General features: G+C 43.6%; 1 protein-coding gene across 1 annotated transcript in view; it reads right to left on the reverse strand.

Annotated features, from left to right (window-relative positions):
- ZNF804B (zinc finger protein 804B) overlaps positions 1-22,360 on the reverse strand; it is a 1,021,297-nt gene that overhangs the window by 605,862 nt on the left and 393,075 nt on the right. The window contains exon 2 of the mRNA XM_069211597.1: positions 11,720-11,749. Coding sequence (XP_069067698.1) covers positions 11,720-11,749 — 30 coding nt within the window. The remainder of the gene's footprint in view (positions 1-11,719; positions 11,750-22,360) is intronic.

The raw sequence follows: 22,360 nt of genomic DNA on the forward strand, positions 1-22,360 counted from the left end.
CTCCACAAGAGCAGAGGCAGCCAGTGGATCAGACCAATCTGGACCCAGCCATGGACATTTCGCGAGGTCTGGTGAGGCATTTCACTATCGTTTTTCGGCACCACCACTAGGGGCAAAACCTATAGCGTAGGACTCGTGGAGCGCTCAAGGATGTCATGCTTAAGCAGTGTTTCTAGTTCTTCCTCAACAGCTTCTTCCAAGTGAAAAGCAACTTGGTGGTGCCACTGGCCAACAGGGCAAATGTTCTCATTAATGTGAAGTCACACTGTCTTTGTTTTGAGCCTTCCTAGGCCATGAAACAAGAATGGAAACAGACTTACGATTTCTTACTGAGTGTGAAGATTGTAATTATTAGGTATCAGCCCCATGTAAGCAGCAGTGGCAAAACTGAGGAGGCATGCACTAGATAAATTGATGTGGTGCTTGTATTGATAGTGCTTTATGTCACATTGTCACTTTAAGTGACCCCTGACTCTGCAATGGTTTGTAGGCAGCCCACATGTAAACCTTTGTGTTTGACAGGTTGCGGCATAGCAAAGTAGACAAGCTATTAAACATCTTGATTGTCATGATGTTGATAAACCGATCCCTAGAATAAAAGTTATGGCGCAACCCTCAACATTTATTGTAATATTCGGGCAGTGTCCAAATTAATTTAGTTGTTCGTTTAATGGTTTTCCTCTGTCTTTTGTTCTTCCTTGCAAGTGGACAAACCACAATGTGCCTGTCATTCCTTGGTCAACATCATAATAGCACATCCATCTTCACTGGCCCTTGATAATGGCGTTGAGCAACCTGTGTAGGATAGGCTTGACGACAATTGACTGTCAGGTTTCTAGTTGTTTTTATAGGTGCTGCTTTTGGCCTTGGGGGCATGGCTACAATGTTTCTGGAGCATTCTGGCATCCATTTTCTCTTCTTTCTGTGATGCATTTGGTTTCTGTATTGCTTTGTTTTGGTTTTCTTTCCAGGACCCTCTACATGTTTGCACTATGACTGGACCTCTACCTTCATGGGGAATGGAAAACCCACATTGGAAACAAAGGTTTTTCTTCTTTGAAGATGATGACCAGTGTGCATCTACCTTGTGCTTGGTTTTCATAGCCAATGCCGATTCATTTCACTGTTCCATCTTCCATATCAGCATTTTGTTGATCTGCTCTTTTATTGGCTATTGCAGCCATTAATATTTTCTTTATACTGAGCGTCTCTCTCAACATGAATCTTCTGAAAGACAGTCACTGATGACTGAGGAGTAAAGCTTCTTCTTCATGGAATCTAAACTTGCAGTCTTTCAAAAGCACATCAAGTCTTTTAACAAGCTCATCCATCTTTTCACCAGCCTACTGTCTTACTTGATTGAAAATGTACCTTTCATAGCTGACATTCAACACTGGATTGAACTTGGAACACAATGCTTCCTTGATCTTACGCTATGATATTGCCTCAGTTTGTGAGATTTACTTCAGCACTTCTTCTCCTCCATCACCGGCAATGTTATTTAAATACTTAATGATTTTCTGGTCATCTACTTCTTAAAGCATCTAAGAAGTCAAATATTTTGATCCATGTGTCCATCTGGCACCAATAGTTTGAATTTTATCAGTGTTGAATGGCAGTTGTAGTTTCAGAAACACAGCTGCATCATACTTCATGATCTTTTCTACCACCATTGAAAGTACATGCTGTTCAGAAGGCTGCTACAGTTCAACTGGACTGATAACCTCTGCAAGCAGCAGCCGTGTATTCTTACTTGGGTCATCATAATTGAACTGAAATTGTGTATCATCGTCTTCTTTCTTGATGGTGGATAGCGGTTCATTGTCTCGCACTTGATCATCGTTGCATTTAGCTTTTTCCATTGTACATGGTCACTGCCTTTAGAGTTTCATTTTGTATCGATGATTGCTCTGTATTATGGCATGCCACAGTATTTCTTCTTTCAGCCTTACCAATGGATTCTGGTGGGCTTTTCAAATGCTCTCTGTTGCTGCAGGCCCACTAGTAGCATTTGATTTACAGGCCCTGGGCACCTCTAGTGCACATTTATTAGGTACTTACTAGTAAATCAAATATGCCAATCATGGATAAACCAATCAACAATACAATTTACATAGAGAGCATATGCACTTTAGCACTGGTTAGCAGTGGTAAAGTTCTCAGAGTTCAAAAGCCAACAGGAACAGGTCAGAAAAAATAGGAGGCAGGAGGCAACAAGATTGGGGATGACCCTGCATAAGCAAAAAAGCCCAACACGACCCCCTACCAGCCTAAAGCCAGGGGAGAACAATCAATACCTTGATGTAATTTCCTGATTGGGGCGATAGAACAAGAACCCAGGCCCACAACAGCAGGGGCATGTTCCAGTTCTACCCCTTCCTGACTCCAGTTGGATCCCTCTGTCTATACTCTCAAGGCCCACTAAGCTAACCCATGGGGAACCCTTCTCCACATCTGCAGATACCATCTGTGCAGCACCTAACTTTACTCTGCTCACAGATGTATCCCAATGGGCAGATAGTACCACCAGGGCCAACACAGTGGTGTTGCCCACCACACCCCTGGGGTGTGACTCTCGTCTCCCCCCCAGGGGCAACTCTGTCCATCAGGACAGCAAGCCACAGTGACCCCTGACAACTGTCAGGGATGAGAGCCTGACCTCAGGCCTCTCCAACCACTGTGACTGTGGAGAGTGGTAGCCCCAGGTGCTTGACACCCTTTGACCACTCTCCCTTCCACCAGGTCAGGTGACCACCTGACCCTGGTCCTCCCCTCTGGGGCTCTGTACCCTCAATCCCTTGTAAAAGCAGTCATGCACAATTCTTCCACCAGTGCAGGGATGTTAACCTGCAACTGGTCCTCCAACCTGGGGTCTGTACCTTCAGGTAGGACCAGGGCTAGGGGTGAGGCTTCCCTCCCCCTGCCCTCTCTTCTGGGGTCCTGCACCCTCCAACTAGGAGTGTCCCCCCCCCAGAAGACAACATGGTAGGGGCACTGTTAGCAGTAGCCCCTTTCTCCAGGTCAGGGGGGGCACCCTGAACCTGGCCTTCCAATCCAGGGTCTGTACCCACAGACTGGACCACTGCCTGGCAACCCAAGACTTCCTGGGGGGCATGCCTACCCCCCACCAGGTCAGAGTTTACCCTCTGAACCTGGTCAACCAACCCAGAGTCACCACCCTGCGGTTGAACCACTACCAGGCGCACGAGGACTTCCTTGGGAGCACACCTACCCCCCATCAGGTCGGAGTTTACCCCCTGAACCTGATCATTCAACCCAGAGTCACCACCCTGCGGTTGAACCACTGCCAGGCGCACCAGGACTTCCTTGGGAGCACACCTACCCCCCCATCAGGTCAGAGATTACCCCCTGAACCTGATCATTCAACCCAGAGTCACCACCCTGCGGTTGAAACATTGCCTGGCACACCAGGACTTCTAGGGGAGCACACTTATCCCCTCAAGGGACCCACCGTCCCCAAGGGCCACACAAGAGTCTGGATGGTGCAGGCCTCCTGACCTCTGCCCATCTGACAGAGTCTGGATTCCCCCCAACCCAGAAATGGTCTCACCAAGGTCATTCCTGGGGGGCTCTGCTCTCAGAGCTGACCCCTGACCCTCCAGGTTCTCGACTGGGTCTGCAACCCCCTCTCAACCCCCTGTCTGGACTTCTGCACCCCCTCACTAGGAGTGGTACTGCCAGACACCAGAACTGGTGGGACACTGGCTACAGCCACCCCTCCAAGTTCTCCTGACACTGTCGGGTCTCCCTCAACAGATAGCCCTACGGTACAGGCTAAGCTCCCCTCCTGGTGTTCCCTCATGGAACCCTCCAGGACCTGGGACCGGATCGCAGGCACCTTGGGCCTCAGCCCATCCACATTCCCTCTCCTCTGAGACTGGACATGGGGTCCCTCACCCATCCCACTACACTGGGACCTACCTGGGACACTACAATCCTTCCCTACCTCACTTGTTTGGGAAATACCTAGACAACTCCTCTCAGGAACACCCCCAAATGCCTCTTCAGACTCTCTGGTAGTTACCCAGACGTCTGCTTCCAGTGTAAGTTCCCTGGGGTCAGAGAACTCACACGCCACCTGGTGTTGGTGTAGCTCTGGAAAATAAGGACTAGACATATGCTCTCCAGCAATTACATCACTCAGCCCCTCACATGAATTAACCAAAGTACCCTTCACCCAACCATCCAGTGACTGCTTTGAAAAAGCACCCCAAATCACCCTCCTGAGACTGGTGAGACAGTACCTGACTGTCCCTGACACTCAACCCACACTCCTCTGGGATGTCTTCACACTCCATAACCAGGACTTCTACCTGGGGGGAACCCCTCTCCCTGTCACTCTCACCTAGAGTCAGTAGAGTGTCCCTCCCATCAGTAGGAATATGACTCCCCATGCCAGTTCCCCAATCCACCTCAGGGACCCTGTGCATCACTGGAGCTACCTCATTCCCCTGAACCTCCTGGCGTGTGTTAAGTCCCTCCTTCAAGTAGGGCACCACATCTCTGGGCATGTGCACTTCTTCAGCAGCACTGGATATAACATTATTGCTACCACCATTCCAGCTGGACTCAGCCCTCATGACTTCCAGCTCCTTAATTTTGAGCTCATAAGCCCAAATCCTATTTTTGATCTCTAAGTCCCTCCTCCTTTCTTCCAACTCCTTCTCCCTTTGCATCCTCAACTCCGTGAACTTCAACCGGCGAGCCCTCTCTGCCTGTCTGTCCTGTAACTCTTCAGGAGTCAGACCCTTGGATGACACCCTGCTACCCCTGCTGGGGACCCTCCACCCAGGCGTAACAGGTACCTCCACTACACCACTGTGTATCCTTTGCACTTCCCCACTCACATCCCCCTCCTCTGTGTGCCCTCCAGCCTTCTTGACTGTCACCCTGGCCCTTTGTGCCTTTTGCAGCTCCCACTCCCTGGTGGAGCTCTCACTGGAACAGTCAAGATCTTTAAGGAACTGTTCCAATTGAGCAACTGAGTACTCCTTCAGTTTCTCTATTTCAAAAACAGCTCCAGCTGTTGCCTCTCCAGATTGAGACATGATGGTCACAAGTGCAAAGTTCCAACGGCAGAAAACAAGTTTCCAATGAAGTAAAAAGAATCAGTCAAGGGAACAGCAAAATCATGGAAGTAGAACAAAAAGGAGCCCTTAAGAGAAAAAAAAAATCAAAAGATCACCAAACAAGTAGTATGTTGTCATGTAGTGGTCTGCACTCAAAATAGTAGTGTACACTTAATCACTGTATGTCAAGTACAAATACAAGTCCAAATCCCAACCGCTGATCACCAATGTTAGAAATGGGGTCTTTAGTTGACAGTCAGGTTACCCCCTGTTCAAGTAAGGACCCTCACTCTAGTCAGGGTAAAAGAGAATCACCCTCAGCTAACCCCTGCTTACCCCCTTGGTTGCTTGGTAGAGCAGTAGGCTTAACTTCAGAGTGCTAGGTGTAAAGTATTTGTACCAACACACACAGTAACTTAATGAAAAACACTACAAAATGACACAACACAGGTTTAGAAAAATAGGAAATATTTATCTAAACAAAACAAGACCAAAACGACAAAAATCCACCATACACAAGTCAAGTTATCAATAAAAATGCAAAAAGAGTCTTTATGTAGTTTTAAACACACACTAGTGCTGCTAGCATGAAAATGTAACTGGTGTGCGTCAAACATAACCCCACACGGGTGGGTGTGCATCAAAAGTAACTCCGCACGGCGGTACGTGAGTCAGAAATCCAGCCGCACGATGATCCGAAATCCCCGCAGCGCAGTTTGTAATCTCCCAGCCTCCGTCAGCGAAGCTGCGCGTCGTTTCTCCTGCTCCGTGCGTCGATTCTTCGGTTGCGTTTCCTGTGAGTGTAGTTTTCTCTGCTGCGGAGCTAGCGGCGCATCGTTTTTTCAGCCGCAGATCGGAGTTGCGTCAATCTTTTTTTCCCCACATGGCGCACTGTGCGTGGATTTTCTTGTCTTAAGGCTGCCAGCTTCTCCTTTCAGGGTCCCAGGAACTGGATGGGCACCAGAGGGCAGAGTAGGAGTCTCTCCAGAGACTCCAGGTGCTGGCAGAGAGAAGTCTTTGCTGTCCCTGAGACTTCAAACAACAGGAGGCAAGCTCTAGATCAAGCCCTTGGAGATTTCTTCTCAAGATGGAAGGCACACAAAGTCCAGTCTTTGCCCTCTTACTCTGGCAGAAGCAGCTTCTGCAGGATGGCTCCACAAAGCACAGTCACAGGCAGGGCAGCTATTCAGCTCTTCTCCAGGCAGAGGTTCCTCTTGGTTCCAGAAGTGTTTCTAAAGTCTGTGGTTTTGGGTGCCCTTCTTATACCCAATTTCTCCTTTGAAGTAGGCCTACTTCAAAGTAAAGTCTCTTTTGAATGTGAAATCCTGCCTTGCCCCGGCCAGGCCCCAGACACTCACCAGGGGGTTGGAGACTGCATTGTGTAAGGGCAGGCACATCCCTTTCAGGTGTGAGTGACCACTCTTCCCCTCCCTCCTACCACAGATGGCTCATCAGGATATGCAGGCTACACCCCAGTTCCCTTTGTGTCACTGTCTAGTGTGAGGTGCAACCAGCCCAACTGTCAAACTGACCCCATTAGGGAATCCACAAACAGGCAGACTCACAGAAATTGTATAAGCAAGAAAATGTTCACTTTCTAAAAGTGGCATTTTCAAACACACAATCTCAAAATCAACTTTACTAAAAGATTTATTTTTAAATTGTGAGCTCAGAGACCCCAAACTCCACATGTCCATCCGCTCCGAAAGGGAATCTACACTTTAATCCGATTTAAAGGTAGCCCCCATGTTAACCTATGAGCGGGACAGGCCTTGCAAGAGTGAAAAACAAATTTAGCAATATTTCACTGTCAGGACATATAAACCACATTACTATATGTCCTACCTTAACCATACACTGCACCCTGCCCTTGGGGCTACCTAGGGCCTACCTTAGGGGTGTCTGACGTAAGAAAAGGGAAGGTTTAGGCCTGGCAAGTGGGTACACTTGCCAAGTCGAATTTACAGTTAAAACTGCACACACAGACACTGCAGTGGCAGGTCTGAGACATGTTTACAGAGCTACTTATGTGGGTGGCACAACCAGTGCTGCAGGCCCACTTGTAGCTTTGATTTACAGGCCCTGGGCACCTCTAGTGCACTTTACTAGGGACTTACTAGTAAATCAAATATGCCAATCATGGATAAACCAATCAACAATACAATTTACACAGAGAGCATATGCACTTTAGCACTGGTTAGCAGTGTTAAAGTGCTCAGAGTTCAAAAGCCAACTGGAACAGGTCAGAAAAAATAGGAGGCAGAAGTCAACAAGATTGGGGATGACCCTGCATAAGCAAAAAAGTCCAACACTCTCCTCCTCAGGACCTTCCAAGTATTTGAGGGCCTTATTTGGCCTGGAGCGGGCCTTCGACTCAACACATACCAACTTTTAATTGCTTCTTATCAATTTGGGCGCATGTGGCACATACAATCAGTTTGCTATGTCATTGCAAACTATCTAGGAGAGCGGTATTTTTTCTTTGGGGCACATGTAAAGGATCACGTCACACATGGAGCTCTGTAAAAAATGCCTTTATTCCTCAGCATATGTCACACACTTCTCTCGGATCAAGTCGTAACCATTAATTACCACACCTTGACACCTCCCCACTAGTTACGCAATTCTTCTATTGAGTCTGACTAGAATTGCAAGGGTCCTAGCACAGAGTATCATGACACTATATAGTCCTTTGATGTTGTTTGCAATTTTATAGTATATCAGTGGCATTTTTAATGAAAAAATGTTCTTAAAACATAAAACTAAAAACATACATAAATTCGAAATGAAAATCAAAGTAAATATCAGGAACACGAATAACAGCATAGTAGTTGAATTATCCAGCACAGGGGAGTGCTTGCAATACAATGAGTTATCAAGGGTTGAAATCATATAGGGATGTGAGAGACCATAAATTACATGTCGATGTGGCAGGTTCCAGTGTGAGGACTGGACGTTTTTATTGCAAAGGTAGAGAATTGTTTGGATTGCATCTGATGTGGTAGGCGTATTGGAATTTCAATTAAATATGTAAGTTTTATATGCATAGGTATGGGAAAAGGGTTTGAAATTGAGGTGGCTGGTGTACTGCATGGTATAGGAGCAATGTATATGTTTATATTTGACAGACGTGGGAGATGGATTACACCAGTGGATTGTCTCTGTGTGAGATGGGAGTCACACCTTCCCATTCATCAATGAAAACAGGACTCAACAAAGAAAGAATTGCTGCAAAAATCAGCAGGCATGATATCAACTATTTACCATTGCCAAAGCAGCAGTTACTTTAATATTTCATGATCCTTTCATCACAACAAAAAATAGTCATTGATAAATGTTTGAAAAATTCTATCTGTCTGATCTCATGTTCATTAAAGTTTTGATTTTCCTGCTTCGTGTTTTTAACGGACCACAATGTGCGAGATTTGTATACTTGCCCCAGCCCAGAACATGATCATGTCGTGAAAACAGTCAGTCATCTGCACACGAACAGTACCTTTTAACTAATTTGCACCTATTTAACATGTTTGGCTCCTGCCGTCTTGCAGCTCCTAATCAGCAGCATGCTACATTTAAATTGGGTTGGAGAAAAGCGTAATTACCACCTTTGCTGCCATGTTCCCTGCCTTTGTGTTTTGTTTTTCGAGATAATGATGCACACATTGCATAGAGGCCAGTGTAATAGATCACTAAATCTATTACTTGAAGTCTAAATTAAGTTCTTCTGGATTGCTCAGGGATCCGACATTTAAATGGTCTGGTAATGTTTCCAAATCTCTCCTTTACAAGAGGCAAAGCAACGTTGCAGAGAATCCACACAGTACCTTTAGCCAATGGAAAACAGCAGATTGCGGCCTTCCCTGTTTAGGTGAGGTTTATTTAAAAAAAAAAAAAAAAGGTAGCCAAATGAAAATAGACAATGAGGAGGCTTATCCCAAATTATGGCCTAATTGAGGATAACCAGGAGCACCTGTTAGCCAAGTGAGAACTATCTTGTCATTGTTTGGACAAGGCTGCCATGCTAACTCATTTACAGAGACAGAGGCCTCTTCCTTCTCTCTGCAGAGCATTATGGCAAAAACCACTTTCTTGTTAAAAAAAAAAAAAAAAAAAAAAAAAGGACTTTGTGTCTTTATGTTTAAGACAAGACAGCTTACTGCTGATGCCCTTTTCATGCACTTAGCTAGCAATGTTGTTTTGCATGCAATGGAATATAAAAGACAATGCAGTGGTAACCTCCAGTTGTTCCCACTGATGTTGATAACGTGCACCTACTTCACAATCCACTACCTTCTTCACACTACAAACGGGTGAGGAGAGCCTAAGAAGGAATGGAAAATGGACATGCAGGCGTGCAAATTAGATCCAAGCATAAAACAAGGACACTCACGCCATAGATGAGGTCTTGTAGCCAGTGCTTAGTTTCTGAATAAAAAAAGTGCTGCTGCCCAAAGGTTACTGCAGCCATTAAATATGCAAGCACGGAATACTGATGCAGCATAACCCTGAAGCCATCCTGGCCCTCTTTAATCCATTTACAGACAATCCCTGTCCCTTCAATTCACTCTTGCAGCTTTCTGCTTTCTCCCTTTGTGACGTGTTTTCGTTTTTCTCTTCCTCTGCCTTTCCCATATGTGTCTTTTGCTCACAGTAGATGATTGAGGCAGGAAAATAAGCGACGGTCCTAAAAAATAAGTGCTGGTGCCCCGCACCGGAAACCTCCGGCTCAAATTAAGCACTGCTTGTAGCACAATAGTCAGTGCAAAACGAGGTCAACTAGTGTCACAAATAAGCTCCAGGCAGACTTGCCCTGCACAAGAGGTTGATTTATAAACATGGTGCCTCTTAAGAATTAAACATTAGTGATAAACTGCCCGTCGACAAGAACACTCTGCAGTCTTGTTAGGCACATCTGTTATGGCTGTCGAAATGGAGTAGCAGCAATCCATCATTCCGGACCTGGCAATTCGGTGAAACATAGAATGACAGGATGCACTTAAGGTTGCAAAACATGGTAACGTGCGGTGTGATTTAACCTCCGAACCACACCATAGCAGTCGGCCATGAGCTGTTGCTTTAGTATTTTATCAGTATATTGGTATCCAAACAATGTGTAAAATTATCTCACGGGCTTATCTGAAGTGGTTTGCAGATCAAATCAATCAAAAAGCACCACCTACAGCACCAAGCATCCTAATGAAACAATAATTACAGTATATAAATGCAGTATCATAAATGAGACATTTCCTGCATCACTTTCTAACCTGAATCTAACCTGATGGATCACAATGGATTCACTCACCCTCTCAGCATTCTGGGTAGATAAAAAGAGTTCCTCTAAGCTGAGTAATAGCCCACCATCACTGCCTGGAGATTGTTCACTTTGCTATATGTGTAGTAATTATTATTTATTTTCCTTTCCATATCACTCACTCTTGGCTTGACAGAGTTGGCTGACGGGTGCTCTGTCACAAATGTAACATATATCCTGTCCGCTTTATTACAAGTGCCACAGCATACAATACACTTGTAATTGGGCAGATGCGATATTCGTCACAGTTTTGGTGGAGTAACCCACCCACCACCTCCAAATTAAGCCATTTTTATGGTGTTTATAACACTACCCGTGGGCCTGCACTCCTACTATGAGAGCATTATGCATTATAAATCTCAGACAACTAGGAGCTAAAGAGAAAGGCTTTGCCTCTGTTAAGACAGTTATCATCAATATTTATGTGCACACGTCATGGCATTGTGATAGATAGGCCATACGATCTGTCCAACATATGTGCATCCAAACTTCTTAAATGTACGCTGTTTGCTAGATTAGACATTTTTGTGGGCAGGATGTTAATTTCTCTGCGATATTTACAAGATGAACTAAATTGTCTTGTGGTTTGGTTAGCCAGTGATCACTGCCCAATTTACTAGAGACATATTTAGATATCAAAACCAGCATTTATAACAGAGATGTTAAGAAATTGATACAAATTTGTTTACTATATCCATCCAATGTCGCTCATAAATTCCCCAGCCCATAGAGAGAAGAAGAATATACAAAAAAAAAAAAAATTCGCTGAAAGGTAAAAAATCTCCAAACGGTTATCAATTGAGCTGTGAACACTGAATGCTGAATACCAAAGCATTGCCCCCATAATCATAATTTAGTAGTGCAGATATTTTCATATTTATGGGCTACAGATGAAATATTCAAGTGGATGTACCTTGAGACAATTTTCCAATTGGCATTAACTGATTATAGAGTCACTTATGTGTCTTTAGCCACAAACCTAGCTCACCTTGTTTTCATATCTGTCTGCATTTTGTGTTGGTAAACTTTCTAATGGCAATAAAATAAACATTCCAAATGTATTGGATTCATGAACCAACGTGGTCTTGAAGTCTTCTTGTGGGATATGGAAACATATATATATATATATATATATATATATATATATATGGATGAAATGACTGATCCAGCAAGGCATCTAATCGATTATCTTCTATCCAAACACAAGGACAAAGAACACATGCAATATTAACTCTAGACACTCTAGTAGGGTTTGGAAAATTGGAGGTTATTGCATTGCAAAGGTAAGTATACCAAGAATAAGAATTAAAAGTCTTACCTGGAGGCTGGGAACACAACTTTTTGAGCCCTAGGAGAGAAAAAGGAGCATTTTAGTGGCATAGTGTTTAAGATAACCAGAGTATATTTGGAAGACTGAAGTTTAAATAGATTACAGCCTAATATTGGTACAGTTGGGGAGAGCAGGTATAGTTGTCAAAGAGAGACATCCATCCATTACTAATTCGAGAGCAGAGGAGACAGCAGGTCCAAAAATCTGACAGTATGGACTCAGCAGTATGAAAGTTTAACTGCTGGTAACTACTAAAGAATTGGGGCCCAAGGAAGCACTGAAGGAGAGGCCGACATTTAATCCTGTGTTGTAGTGTACTGTGACACTTTTTTCACACTATTCGCAGGTTTCCAGGGACAAATCTTGTGACTTTTGCATGCATTTCTGTTTCCCCCAATACAACAAGAAAAGTGCAGTTGCTTATTGCGACATTGAGCTCTCTTAGTGGTGCATCGGAAGAAACCTCTTCCACGACACCCAGCAAGTTTAGGGGTGTTCTCTTCACTGTCCCACCCGGTGAAGGGTTTTACAAGAGCCCCTTTCTGTAGTAAATCAACAATTATTTCCTGACTGGTCAGGGTACAGTAATATTTTAGGATCATCCACAAAAGGACATGTTTGTGGGTGTGCACTAAATTACAAGCCTAATCACACCCACTTCCCTCTCCGTGCAGGGGTTTACCCCTTAATTGTACACAGTTCTGGCACACAACTGACAAGGTGTCAATTGATTTGCACATGTTAGGTGTTCTTTCATGAATCCGTAGCAGGAACCTATCTAGACATGTTCATTGTTAGAAATGGGGTCCTTGGTTGACAGTCAGGTTACTTCAAGCAAGGACCCTCACTCTAGTCAGGGTAAAAGAGAATCACCCTCAGCTAAGCCCTGCTTACCCCCTTGGTAGCTTGGCAGAGCGGTAGGCTTAACTTCAGAGCACTAGGTGTAAAGTATTTGTACCAACACACACAGTAACTTCATGTAAACACTACAAAATGACAACACCGGTTTAGAAAAATAGGAAATATTTATCTAAACAAAACAAGACAAAAACGACAAAGATCCGACATACACAAGTCAAGTTATGAATTTTTAAAGATTAAACTCAAAAATAGCGCTTAGAAACAAAAATGCTTCGATGAGATGTTAACACTGCGTCATGACTGAGCCGTTCCCAACAAGCAGACACCAGCGGCACTGGACACGGAGTCATGTAGACCCCCAAGTACAGTACCTTTGGTGAAGATTAAAAACAAGCCGATGCGCGAAGTCGGGGATTGTGGCGTCTGTGCGAAACGTTGAATCCACGCGCTTCGAGCGGTGTCGGTCACGATGTTGTGCGGCGACTTTCCACGGAGCCGCGGACTTCAGCGGGGCTGCAGCGGTGTCGGGCCTGCGAAGAGCGTCGCGTTCCAGCGAAGGTCACGGCGTCAGGTGCAGGCGGCGTTACCGGATTCAGCAGCAGCATCGGTCCGGAGTCGTCCGGAGTCGTCCGGAGTCGATTTTCTTGGATTTCCACCAGCTTTTCTTTCAAGGGCCCAGGGACTGGATCGGGCACCACTTGTCAGAGCAGGAGTCTCTCCAGAGACTCCAGGTGCTGGCAGAGTGAAGTCTTTGCTGTCTCTGAGACTTCAAACAACAGGAGGCAAGCTCTAACTCAAGCCCTTGGAGATTTCTTCACAAGATGGAAGGCACACAAAGTCCAGTCTTTGCCCTCTTACTCCGGCAGAAGCAGCACTGCAGGAAAGCCCCACAAAGCACAGTCACAGGCAGGGCAGCACCTCTTCCTCAGCTATCAGCTCTTCTCCAGGCAGAGGTTCCTTCCTCTTGGTTCCAGAAGTGTTTCTAAAGTCTGTAGATTTGGGTGCCCTTCTTATACCCATTTTAGTCTTTGAAGTCACCTTTCTTCAAAGGGGACTCACACCTACTTGTGAAATCCTGCCTTGCCCAGGCAAGGCCTCAGACACACACCAGGGGGTTGGAGCCGGCATTGTCAGAGGCAGGCACAGTCCTTTCAGATGAGAGTGACCACTCCACCCCTTCCTCCTAGCAGAGATGTCTAATCAGGAAATGCAGGTTACACCCCAGCCCCCTTTGTGTCACTGTCTAGTGCGAGGTGAAAAACAACCAAACTGTCAAACTGACCCAGACAGGGAATCCACAAACAAGGCAGAGTCACAGAATGGTTTAAGCAAGAAAATGCTCACTTTCTAAAAGTGGCATTTTCAAACACACAATCTTAAAATCAACTTTACTAAAAGATGTATTTTTTTATTGTGAGCTCAGGGATTCCAAACTCCACATGTCCATCTACTCTCTAGGGGAATCTAAACTTTAATCATATTTAAAGGTAGCCCCCATGTTACTCTATGAGAGAGACAGGCCTTGCAACAGTGAAAAACGAAATTGGCAGTATTTCACTGTCAGGACATATAAACCACATTACTATACGTCCTACCTTTTCGATACACTGCACCTTGCCCTTGGGGCTACCTAGGGCCTACCTTATGGGTGCCTTACATGTAGGAAAAGGGAAGGTTTAGGCCTGGCAAGTGGGTACACTTGCCAAGGCGAATTTACAGTGTAAAAATACATTCACAGACACTGCAGTGGCAGGTCTGAGACATGATTACAGGGTTACTTGTGTGGGTGGCACAACCAGTGCTGCAGGCCCACTAGTAACATTTGATTTACAGGCCCTGGGCACCTCTAGTGCACTTTACTAGGGACTTAACAGTAAAACAAATATGCCAATCATGGGGAACCAATTACGTACACATTTTAAACAGGAGCACTTGCACTTTAGCACTGGTTAGCAGTGGTAAAGTGCCCAGAGTAACAAAAACAGTAAAATCAGAGTCCAGCACACATCAAAAACCTGGGGAACCGAGGCAAAAAGTTAAGGGAGACCACGCCAAGGATGAAAAGTCTAACATTCATGATAAACATACGTTTTTGCCAAAAAGTGCCTTTGTGAATAAGGCCTCCACTGTACTACTAATGCCTACATTATAGAAGTGATTCATTATAAAACTTTTAATCGTGGCACAAAAAGTGTAAGAAATTTTGCATGCGTAGATGACCTACTAGTTCATGAATATTTACAATACAAAAAGAGTAATAGGTTACCTATACATCTGATCATTTGGAATACATACCTAGAACAATATGCGGATTAAGAATTATTTAAGAACTTTAAGAGTGACAGCTGTTACGTTCTTCATGTTTGCTTGAACCTTCCCTTCGGACTGATTCTCACCTTTTCAATTTGTTCAGACAATCATGAAATCCATAAGAAAATACTTGAAATTGATTGAGAGCATTGTGTACAGAAAATACAAGACAATAAATATATATATATATATATATATTAGAAATGGGGTCTTGGGTCGACTGTCAGGTTACCCCCTGTTCAAGCAAGGGCCCTCACTCTAGTCAGGGTAAAAGAAAAACCCTCAGCCAACCCCTGCTTACCCCCTTGGTAGCTTGGCAGAGCAGTAGGCTTAACCTCAGAGTGCTAGGTGTAAAGTATTTGTACCAGCACACACAGTAACTTAATGAAAACACTACAAAATGACACAACACCGGTTTAGAAAAATAGGAAATATTTATCTAAACAAAACAAGACCAAAATGACAAAAATCCGACATACACAAGTCAAGTTATGAATTTTTAGAGATTAAACTCAAAAATAGCGCTTAGAAACAAAAATGCTTCGATGAGATGTTAACACGGCGTCATGACGGAGTCGTTCCCAACAAGCCGACACCAGCGGCGCCAGACATGGAGTCGTGTAGACCCCCAAGTACAGTACCTTTGGTGAAGAATGGAAACAAGCCGATGCGGCGTCTGTGCGAAACGTTGAATCCGTGCACTTCGTGCGGCGTCGGTCACGACGTGGTGCGGCGACTTCCACGGAGTTGCGGACTTCAGCGGGGCTGCTTTGGCGTCAGGCCTGCGAAGAGCGTCGCATTCCAGCGAAGGTCACGGCGTCGGGTGCAGGCGGCGTTACCGGATTCAGCAGCGGCGTCGGTCCGGAGTCGTCCGAAGTCGATTTCCTTTGATTTCCACCAGCTTTCCTTTCAAGAGCCCAGGGACTGGGTAGGGCACCACTTGTCGGGCAGGAGTCTCTCCAGAGACTCCAGGTGCTGGCAGAGTGAAGTCTTTGCTGTCTCTGAGACTTCAAACAACAGGAGGCAAACTCAAGCCCTTGGAGATTTCTTCACAAGATGGAAGGCACACAAAGTCCAGTCTTTGCCCTCTTACTCTGGCAGAAGCAGCACTGCAGGAAAGCTCCACAAAGCACAGTCACAGGCAGGGCAGCACTCCTTCCTCAGCTATCAGCTCTTCTCCAGGCAGAGGTTCCTCTTGGTTCCAGAAGTGTTTCTAAAGTCTGTAGATTTGGGTGCCCTTCTTATACCCATTTTAGTCTTTGAAGTCACCTTTCTTCAAAGGGGACTCACACCTACTTGTGAAATCCTGCCCAGGCAAGGCCTCAGACACACACCAGGGGGTTGGAGCCGGCATTGTCAGAGGCAGGCACAGTCCTTTCAGATGAGTGACCACTCCACCCCTCCCTCCTAGCAGAGATGGCTAATCAGGAAATGCAGGTTACACCCCAGCCCCCTTTGTGTCACTGTCTAGTGTGAGGTGAAAAACAACCCAACTGTCAAACTGACCCAGACAGGGAATCCACAAACAAGGCAGAGTCACAGAATGGTTTAAGCAAGAAAATGCTCACTTTCTAAAAGTGCCATTTTCAAACGCACAATCTCAAAATCAACTTTACTAAAAGATGTATTTTTAAATTGTGAGTTCAGGGACCCCAAACTCCACATGTCCATCTACTCTCTAGGGGAATCTACACTTTAATCATATTTAAAGGTAGCCCCCATGTTATCCTATGAGAGAGATAGGCCTTGCAACAGTGAAAAAAGAAGTTGGCAGTATTTCACTGTCAGGACATATAAACCACATTACTATATGTCCTACCTTATCCATACACTGCACCCTGCCCTTGGGGCTACCTAGGGCCTACCTTAGGGGTGCCTTACATGTAAGAAAAGGGAAGGTTTAGGCCTGGCAAGTGGGTACACTTGCCAAGTCGAATTTATAGTGTAAAATTACACACATAGACACTGCAGTGGCAGGTCTGAGACATGATTACAGGGTTACTTATGTGGGTGGCACAACCAGTGCTGCAGACCCACTAATAACATTTGATTTACAGGACCTGGACTTAACAGTAAAACAAATATGCCAATCATGGAGAACCAATTACGTACACATTTTAAACAGGAGCACTTGCACTTTAGCACTGGTTAGCAGTGGTAAAGTGCCCAGAGTAATAAAAACAGCAAAATCAGAGTCCAGCACACATCAACAACCTGGTGAACAGAGGCAAAAAGTTAAGGGAGATCACGCCAAGGATGAAAAGTCTTATATATATATATATATGATGAAAAGTGTGCATGTTTTAGACGTGTGGATAGAGATGTCTATCATTCTAAAACTTGGAGATAAATCCATCATTCTAAATGAAAATTCGTAACTACCTTCGATAAAAAGAAAACCAGAAAACCATCTTATCTTCAAAGCTTTCAATACTTTCAAATATTCATATAGATTTTCAAAATTCTGTATCTAACCATAAGGTGCATACACAGGACACTTTATCAGAATCTATACTCCTTATGTTGCATCAAATAATATCTTGAAACAAAGAAAGAGACACAAGGTAGAATAAACACAAAATTCACTAGGTAAAAATCGCTTGTCACATGGAAAAAAAAACGGTTAGGATACAATATTACCTACATGTGCTAAATTTGGCTTTAGACATTAATGTTGTCAACTCCTTTGCCATGTTGTTCACTCAAATTTACAAACTCTTAACTTCTCTTCCAAATGAGGGTGGAATAGATGTTTAATTGTGAAGCTGATCCTTACTTGGGCATTCCATCCATTGCTTTTTGTGCTGCTTTTTTGAGCAACACTCTTTGTTTAAGTGAAAAGACTTGTATTGTATTGTATTGTACGTGTGAGTGTAAAGAAGCAATAATTTACAGTAGGATCTGTCTTTCACTGAATGGGATTTTAGTGTGTCCTCATTTTAATTACTCTCAATCAGGCTTACAAAACTGTGTTTTATTCACTATATTATTTCTTTATGCCAGTCTCCTAACTACTGTTAAGAAGGAAGTCATCATTGTCTCCCCTAATAACTCACCCCCAAACTCTTCTATACTGGTGGAACAGAATTCCGGATGAGAGCCAAAGGTATCTGGGATTATATCAGACCCTGAAGTTCCTTCTCCTGAGAAACAGGTAATCAGTAGAAATCAATCATGGCCCCAGTATACTGATGATATTGCATATCTTCTTGGTATATCACCTGGAAACCCTGCTTTCTTTCATCAGTCAGAGTTCTGGGTCTGACACCACACTTCTGTAGAGTTACATGAGAAATCATAAATATGATAATGTCTGGTGAAAACTGTTACCAGTTCCTTCTGAATTAAATGGAACCTCGTTAAGAGGTCTGCTAACATTTTAGTACACTGCTCATTATGCTATTTAAATAGTTAGTCTCAAGAAACCTGCTAGGAAGTTGCACCATACTAAGCTAATATTCAAAGTAATTCAACCCCTGAATTGCAGCAAATTTGATAATTTAGTTTCTGTATTACATTTTTAAAGCAGACAGTTTCATACTAGCTTTCTGTGCAACTCCAGTGTTTTTCTAGTTTATATTAACAAAAGCAGATGATAATCGTTAAGTGTTTCCCATTGTTGTTTTACTATACCTATTTTATTCCATTCAGATTCCATTTCACTTATCTATGTGGGTTTAGCTTTCTTTCAGGATACTGAATTTCCTGATGTAAATTCTTCAGCATAAAATGTAATACAGTCTTGTAGAGTTACCATTCCTTACCATTCTTTAATCTCTTAACTGTATTGTTTTAACACTGGGATGCCATTGAGATAGAGTATACTATTTCTCTTGTCACAATGGATTGAGCTAATTTCTATGGTTAATTTTCTTGAAATACATTATTCTACCTTTGATTTATGCATCTCTGATAGTTATCTCACTACCTTATCAGAGTAGGTCAATTGCTTTAGGTCTTCAGCATCAGCTTTTTTTCCATCCCAATCACACTTTTACGTTATCGTGCTGTCATTTGTGTCTCTCGCTTTAGTTATCCACTGTGATATTCAGACTTGTATTCTCAGATATTTATTGAATTTCACTTCTGCCACGGTGCCTTCTTATTTTTCCTCTTTCAATGGGAAAGAAACAAGACGACATCCCGCTTGGTTGCTCACCTTTTGTTAAGCATAACAACATCTTGTCTCTTTGTAGATTGTACCTCTCAAATGTGGGCACGCAAGACCGTCTAGTGACATGGATGAATGGACCACTCCTAATTCCTAAACCTGAAGGTTGCTTACGATAATTTGTATAATCCTTGCCTCATTTACTGGTGTTGCTTCTCACTCCCTAAGTCCTCCCTCACTTAGTTTTGGACTGAGCTAGGTTTTTGGCCTGTTGCAAACTAAACCCTCTACTCTTGCAAAGACCGTTTACTTCATCTTCATGTGCTTGTGACCCATTAACGCAAGTCCATGCTTTTAGAAAAATTTTGTTTCAGCTATCCCGGCTTGAATAGTTCTCTATTAGTTTTCAATTCACATTGGGATGGAGACAACGGTATACTGAAGACGGGTAAGGATACATGTTTCGAAATGTTTGTTCCACAAGGACACTATCTGAGGTTAAACAATCTGAGGTTATGTAAACCCACTGCTGGTGCAGATTTTATTTGAGGTAAAAAAAAATACTAATAACTTGTAAGGTTTTAAATTTGTTGCAACTTATCATGTGTTGTACATTCGTGCTGGATATATTTCCATCAAAAGGGATTCTTTAGGTGTGCATGTCAATACTCCTGGAGGGTAGTATTTTGACAATTTGCAACACATCATTTCAAATTCATTTCTGTAATCAAACATCACCAGACGTGGATTACAAATTTTACATTCTTACAATTTTTCAAAAATATCTAAATGCTATTTGGCAGTAAATATAGCATTGACTATGTGACCAAGTCAACAATAACAAGTTCAACTTTTGATAATTGTCACTGAACCATCGATAGCACCTTGCGATGGCACTTTACATGGCATAACAAGTTTAGTTGTTTTGAAAGTTTCGAAGCTGTCTGTATACCTTTTAAATGTATATCTACTGGCAAGTTTTACTTGGCTGACAACAGTAACTTTCATCTGATAAGTGATTCTGAAACGTGCTTTCTTTAAACCTATCCTTCAGAGAAAAATTGCTTTTTATAATGATGCCGTGCAATTGTGCTACTGAGCCATTAACTCTATAATCGAGGTATAGTGATAGTATGCACAGAAACCATGGTAACAACAATTTCTCAGTCCCCTTTGCCTCTAATGCAGCTGTGAATATATTTCAGTGGATGATATTTCGTATTTTTTAAATGCAATACAAGGTTGTCAATGATTCCCCCAGCTCTCTCCATGTCCGCCTTTAAAAAATAAAACGTTTTAAATCCTGTTTTAGAAATACACCGAGTAGTTAAGGCGCACAAAATACAGGCTGATAATGTCCCTTGATGAGCAGGCACCGGGAGCATATCATCGGAGCGCTGCTTGCGGGAGTATACTACGTTCAACAATCAATACGTTTTGGCCCAGTTCATGTACTGGCAATTGGAGTTGAGTATTAGTATAGTTTTATCCATTTACAACTATTATTTTTATCCTTCTTAGACCTGCTTGTAAAGTGGTATACCATATAGACAGGGCCTGTAAATGTAATGTTACTAGTGGGCCTGCAGCACTGATTGTGGCACCCACCTAAGCAGCCCTTTAAACATGCCTCAGACTCTGCCACTGCAGAGTCTGTGCATGCAGTTGCATTGCCACTTCGACTTGACATTCAAAACCCCTTGCCAAGTCATAACTGCCCCAGATTATTAAATAAAGTCACCACTAATGTAGGCCCTAGGTAGCCCATAGGCAGGGAGCTATGTATCTAAAACCTTGGCATGTATTTTAAAGTTTTGCATGTCCTGGTAGTGAAAAACTCCCAAAGTCTTTTCTCACTACTGTTAGGCCCACTCCTCTCATAGCCCAGCATTGGAAATTCCTTAAAATACTTTTAAGCTGTAATTCCTCATCAGAAAAGAGCAGCTGCATCTTGTTTCATTCTATTGGAATGGGAATGATAAATCGTCTTTACTGGTAAATTCAGATTTAACATTACTATTATAAAAATGCCACTTTCCGAACGTGTATTTCTCTGTTCTTACAGCTCTGTGTGCCTGCAGCCTGTCTCCACTACACATCTTGGATTGGTGGCAGCTACACTTGGTGTATTACCTCTAGAAAGCCACAAACACAGGAAGGTTAGGTGTGTCTGAGTATTGATCTACATTCATCTGCATTCTGATGGCTCTTCCTGGGCAGGAAGGGAGGATGGGGAGCTGACACTTATACCGAAATAGGGAGTGTCTGTCGCCCCTAGGCTGGAGCCAAGGCTAGGAAGAAGGGACCTCTGTGCACTTTAAAGACCCTTCTTTTAAGTCACCCCCACTTCAAAGGCACATTTGGGTATAAGAAATGGGTCTGTGACCCTACCAAGCCAGTACACTACTGGACCTGTGAAGGACTCTGCCAAGAGTAATGACTGCTGTGCTACATTTAGTGCCACTCTGCTGGACTGCTTTTCCAAGAAGGACTGCTCTCTTTGATGAGTTGCCCTGCTGCCTGCTGATCTCTTCCCTTCTGAGAAAGGACTGGACCCCTCTCATCTGAACCCAAAGTGACTCCAAGGGCTTGATGGTATGCCTCCTGTTCTGCATTCTCAAGGACATAAAAGACTGCCTGCAAACAGCACCTGAACTCTGTCTACTCCGAGTCTTGCTCTGCCAAATGGTGTCAATCCAGTCCTGGGCCCTTGGAAGTGAGTATCTGAAGCACTGATTTCATTTTGTTGCAGCACAGTGTTGCACCAATTGGAACTGGTGCATTTCCTCTTAACACGGCATTGCTGACTGGGTGACGCATCATCCTCTGATTCCAACGCATCTCTGGAGGCCTGGAATTCAGCTCTAGCAGGAAAAGAGCCATATTATTAACCTCTTTATGAAAAGTGAGGCAACATATTTTTAAATATGTGCCAAATGCTGTCAATCAAGCAGAAGGGGCCATAGAGGATGTATACGTGGAGGCCAGAAAAAGTTGAGAATTCTGGTTTGCAAAGAGTTACAACGTAGTTATGAAGAGGTATACATTTTATACTCAGCCTCAAGGGTCTGGAAAAAGTGTTGATGAATTCAAAACATGGTTAAGGAAACTTTCTGTTAACTGCACGTTTGGTGCTAGGACACATGAGAAGATTAGAATTCAAAGAGTTGCCCAATTAAGGAGTCGTAAAATGCAGGAAAGATTGTGGGCTGCTAGGTACCTCCCGTTAAAAGATTAGGTTGAAATTGCCAGGGTCTTTGAAGCATCTGAGTACTGCATGAAGGAAATGGAAAGGAAAGAAGTTAGGGCCTCTGGGGAGGTTTCTTTGGGGGAGCTTGCAGTGGCAT

This window comes from Pleurodeles waltl, chromosome 10, assembly GCF_031143425.1.
Source record: "Pleurodeles waltl isolate 20211129_DDA chromosome 10, aPleWal1.hap1.20221129, whole genome shotgun sequence".
Classification (NCBI taxonomy): Eukaryota; Metazoa; Chordata; class Amphibia; order Caudata; family Salamandridae; genus Pleurodeles; species Pleurodeles waltl.